General features: G+C 37.2%; 1 protein-coding gene across 1 annotated transcript; it reads right to left on the bottom strand.

Annotated features, from left to right (window-relative positions):
- Positions 1-208: 208 nt before the first annotated feature.
- On the bottom strand, positions 209-1,262 carry LOC123537040 (uncharacterized). Its single transcript, XM_053528872.1, has one exon. The coding sequence runs from the start codon at positions 1,146-1,148 to the stop codon at positions 660-662; it is 489 nt and encodes a 162-aa protein (XP_053384847.1). The 5' UTR covers positions 1,149-1,262; the 3' UTR covers positions 209-659.
- Positions 1,263-5,523: the final 4,261 nt, after the last annotated feature.

Raw genomic sequence — 5,523 nt, 5'->3', positions numbered from 1 at the left:
GGTTTGAAATAAGAAAAGTAATACTTACTGGTTCATTGAAGACGTGTTCGAAGGCAACTTTCTTTTTACTTATACGTAGGTGTGTGAAAGACAGGGAGTACATGTTGCATTGGCGTAGTGGTTTGCTGTACCGGTGGCATGGGGGTCAGGCTGTAATGACTGTACTTGTGATGTGTCTATATCACTTAAGTCCAATGGTGGTGCACTGCTCTCATACACAACAGAGTGCAGCACCGACGCAAATACCTTTTCCATGGTGGTGGTACAGTTGCAGTGTGGTTGCTTCCTATTATTGTTATCTAGGTCAGTTTGCAATGCCCTTACTTGCTCCTCTATTAGTATCTTCACTGTCCATCATGTAAATGATATCATGGTATCAAAAGGAGTAAATAGTTAGTAATGGTTAGTAATGGTCCGTCATAAATCTTTCAAATTTGTACTGATGCTACATCAAGTATTCATGTTCCAAGTTTAACTTCAGGAATAAACACAAAATGAAGTTTTGAAATTGTTTATTTAACTTGTTTTTAATGTCTTGTTTGATTATAAAAATGTAGAAAGTATGCATCATTATATATTATATATATTGATTATATCAAAGTGTTAGGTTTTCTTTTACATCAACATTGAACTGTTAACAGAAACTATGTTGTTATGTGCTAAGCATGTTTTGGAACAATACATGTTTTGAAGTTACACAACATAAAACAGACATAAGTTAAATGAGACGACAATTTTGTTTCCATGCCCGTTAAAGGACATGTCAAGATCTTGTAAGTTTTTCCTAGTCCAATAATTCTTTCAATATGTACCCTTTTACTGGATATTTTCCTGTCTTTAAGAACTATTTTCCCAGACATCCTATTTTTCTTTTTGAAAAACTTTGGTACATTTACTCGTACATTCGCTGTAGCAAATAAATCCTCAACGTTAAAATCTTTATCGGCCATGACACTATCCCCGGGGTCACAGGTACTAACAATTTTACACCGTTCAACAATTTGTCTGTCACTTGTAGACCCTCTATAAGCTTCAGAAATATAGTTAACTAATCCACCAGGAGTTGAGCCAACAAGAACTTTTATAGTGTTCCTGTTCTTGTATGTTGAATATGTTGACTGCTGAGCTCTAGGTGCTTTAGGTTCCATCAATAATGATTCTTGTCTTTGGGAATTTTAATTTGAAATCTGACGGCATAAAATATCTCACAAGATTCTGACTTGGCCATATATTTGCTTCCCTCCACTGTTTTGACATAAATATAATCCACGTATAGACAATATTTTTCACACTTGATTCAGAAACTGAGAAAAAAGTTGACAGTTCAAAGTTTGTTGAATAGTGCCTTAACTTCATCAAAGTCATAAATAGCTGATTTTCAACTGATATACCAGTTATTTGAAAGTATATGTATTTCAAACAGAATGCTGCAGGTCCCAAAGAAGTCAACACAAACATAAATTTAGCATATGACTCCAGACCTGTATAAAAATGTATCCGTTTATTGTTTGAAGAAAATCTCTCAATTGAAAACGTTGGGGTCTCATCAGTCTGGGTTAACAGTTTTTTACAGTGAATTCATCTTCAAATAGTGGAGTTGCTGTGTATGTCTCAGTCTCTATTACTTCTTCTGCACATTCAACATGTTCAGTAAAACTTATCTCCAAGTCTTCTTTACAAGACCTATCCAATTCACTTTTTCTGTAATCTCTCTTCAAAGCTCTTTCTTTCCTGTTTTTTGCTGTCTCCCCTTCCGCTGATGTCCAAGGAAAAAAACTAGGTACTGCTGTTGCCAGAAGCGGTTCATATCCAGGTTTCAGTCCTTAAAATAGAGAAATAAGAAAAACATGTTAAATGATTTTATTTTAATTTATAAGCAACATCTGCATTTCAGCACAAATATTGATTATTTGAAGGATAGCAATTTATTATCTAAATTACAAGCGCAATATTTTGACAGAAAAAAAAGGTAATTCATAAATGCATTTGATTACCGCACAGCTAAAAAACAAGCGGATAAAGGTTACACATCCGGTTACGGGAGTGCTAGTAGAACACAAGCTGGGCATGCGGTTACCGGACAGCTAGACACTTCCTAAATAGAAAGCTGTCCTTTCAGTGTCTGACAAATATCGAAACTCAAAGTAGGGTTAAAGACACACGAGACTGGAATTTTAGTCCCTGACAGATTGAAAGACAGTCAAACATGTTATCACATACCCAATAAATACCGCATGGCTAAAAAAAACAAGCGGAAAGGTTACATGTCCGGTTACCACTATCAACCATTGTTTACAGCGTGTTGAAGTTAATGAAATTTGACCAAAAAAAAAAAACGTTAAAAACGCAAGAATTTAGTGTTCTACAGCACCTGTACTCTATGTAGGTCACTCGATAGAGGTAATGTCTAGCTACAGTTATAGGCTTTCTCAGCGCTTAGTTTATATATTTTCTGCCCAAAAAAAGAAAAAAATGGAGGTTTTACTGCTAAATCAGGGGCCGCGACATGGTACCGAAGTTCGAGCCGGCCCGACCCAAGGAGCCCACCTTTAAGCCTGTGTGATACCTTTACTGAATAGTACTAAGATAGACCTTTACGCACATGTTAATTGCTAAGAAAAAAATTAACGCATTGAGAAAATGTGAAGGTTTGAAGTTGCCCATTTTTTCGTATTTTGAGCCTCAGAAACCGGAGTAACAGCCCAGTTTTTCCCCCTAGAGTCAGTTCTTTCCCCGGGGAAAAAACTGACTAGTCAGTTTCTTCCCTCCCCCTAGTCTGTTTTTCCCCCCTTGGAATAAGTTTTCTGATAGGGAAAGAAACTGACCAGTTAGTCAGATTTTTGGCCGGCCGGCTCTTTGGCATCATACGTGACAACTTCTTCGCGGCAATCCGCCCCCTCCATAACGAGGGCATCTCCCAGTGTCACTTCTCGGCGGCGCTTGTTTGCTAGCCTCAGACAATGTTTCGCTCTAAACGGCAGCTTCTCACCTGGGTCAACGACGCGTTCATTTTTCTCCTCGGTCTCTTGAAGAGAGGCTACGATCTTCTGTTTGAGCCTAAGATGGTGGGTTCCCCAATCCTTTCTGAAGAACTTATGCCCAAAGCAAGGACATGTGTATGCCTTCTTTTATTCTAGGTGTACCTGCTCCCAGTGGTGCTGGAACAGGCAGAATTTTGCGTACCCCGCCTGACAACCTGTAACCAGGCACATGGTGAAAACTTCAGGCCAAAGAGGCCTTTCCTTAGAATAGGGCTGGGACAATTTCAAAATTTTGAAACCGGTTAATCGTTTGTATGAAATCGAATCGTACCGGTTAATCGGCTGCCATATTTAGAATGCTGTTTTCTTTCCTGATGACTGTATCAAGGTACTTCCAGCAGCTGACGTAATCAGGACGGACTTTATCGTTTGCAAGCAGTATGATTATTAATAAGTCATATTTTGGTGTATTTTATTTTAAATATATCATGACAGGCAAATCCAAGACTTTGATAACGTTCAAGTTGACGTGTTTTAGCGGAAATATACTGCGGGTCTATCATATTGCATGTGCCGGTCAAAGAAATGTATAAAGATAAAGTACAATTCGTGATGCTTAATGTTTTGAGAGCGAATAGCGGTTTTGCAAAATTGAAACCGGTTTCACCACTTTAGTAATCAAATCAGATCCGATTAACCGGGTAATTGTCCCAGTCCTGCCTTAGAAGCAGGTTGATCCTGAAGCCCATTCTCCTCCAGAAACTGTCAATTTCACCTGCATCCCCAATCAGTTGTGAAAACTCGGCCATACTGAAAGTTAAAGAAAGGGGTGGTCTCCATAAGGCTGTTTTCATGCAACAAACAGATTTTGATATATTTTTGCTAACAGTTAGCCTTATGAATGGGCCTTACATCCCGGAAATAGTTAGCCAATCGGAGCTTTAGTTTTTAGAGAATTATGTCTTAAGTGTAGGTGGAGTAATTCCATACTTGTCCTGCCTTACGTAACAAATAGGTGGATTTCAATGTTTTTATATCAGCTGAACTAAAAGTAAAGGGGTCTAATGTATACACTTTAAACACATACTGACATGATGTAGGACATATGATTCTGCAGCATACCTTTACAAAAATATGCCACTTCATATGCACTTTGTAGAATCTTACACATTTTGCATCTACCAACTTTGGGGAAAACCACAACATTTCTTGACACAAGAAGAGAGACAAATCCCATTTATTGAGAATACTTGTTAATGACTAGACATTGCAGAATTATGGGGATTTTTCTGTGCTTTGCCTGTGAAGTGACTTATTTGCCCTTGACTGCAGAAAAAGACATGAGAAAAATGCATAAAATACCAAATTTTCTTATTTCAGAATTTCAATCTATTTATGTGTAAAAATAAATCTGGCTCAATGAATCATACTGTATTTAACTAAAAAATCATTTTTAGCTCCACTATACGAAATATAAGGAGAGCTATCCTACTCGACCTGGTGTCGGCGTCGACGTCTTTCCGCATCCCCACATTGGTTAAAGTTATTTTTACACTTTCTCTTTTTTTTCTACTTTTCTTTGTAATTACTTGATGGATTTGATTTAAACTTAAGATAGTTATTCCTCATCATCACCTGCATCTAAGGGCCATAACTCTGGTACCAAGTTTTCATTATTTATCCCCCCTTTTCATCTAGATTTTCAGGTTAAAGTTTTGATGCACTTCCACTCTATCTCTGTCATTACTGAATGGATTCGATTCAAACTTAAAATAGTTGTTCAACATCATCACCCTCTCATCATATGAAGCAAGATGCATAACTCTGGCACAGTTTTTTCATGAATTATTCCCCATTTATACTTAGAATTTCAGGTTAAAGTTTTGATGCACTTTCTCTCTAACTCTGTTTATACTAAATGGATTTGATTCAAACTTTAAATAGTTGTTCAACATCATCACCCACAAGCATTTGCTAAATAAAGAAATGAAAGCTTAGTCAGTATTTGACAATACAACATAAAGGTTTGAATGTATAAAGAGTTAGATATATTACTTAAGGCTGTGTTCAAGGCTTTCTCTCGGTTTTCTGTCCTTTCAACTTCCGCCGCTTTTTTCTTCTTTTTTGCAGGACTGAATTCCTCATTTTGTTTTTCACTTTCCTTCAATCTGTCAGTTTTCTTTGAAGCTCTTTTACCAGAAACTACAGATTTAGATACCAGCTGGAAGTCAGAAAGCTCTTCAAGCACTTCAACTGGCTTCACAAGAAGCATTTTTAGAATTTTGCTGTCAGCTGAGTTGCAAATTAGGTGTGAGATCAGCTTCACTTTCTGAAGAGAGAAAAAAAACATATAAAGCATGTACGGATCCAGAGTGGGGTGGGGGTAAAAAAATCACATCAAATTATTTAGAGTATAAAGGCACATGTTTGTCATAGTAAGGGTCCCATTTCTTCTGACTTTTTAAAATCTTTACTCATATCTTGCAAAAGTCTTAAACTTTCCGAAAAGCATTCATTCTTCCTGCCTCGAAGAGCCCTTGAA

The sequence above is a fragment of the Mercenaria mercenaria genome, chromosome 17 (genome assembly GCF_021730395.1).
Source record: "Mercenaria mercenaria strain notata chromosome 17, MADL_Memer_1, whole genome shotgun sequence".
NCBI lineage: Eukaryota > Metazoa > Mollusca > Bivalvia > Venerida > Veneridae > Mercenaria > Mercenaria mercenaria.
This window is presented reverse-complemented; position numbering and strand designations above follow the sequence as displayed.

Coding starts and splice junctions, on each gene's coding strand:
- LOC123537040 (XM_053528872.1), bottom strand. CDS start 1,148: ATGGAACCTAAAGCACCTAGAGCTCAGCAGTCAACATATTCAACATAC.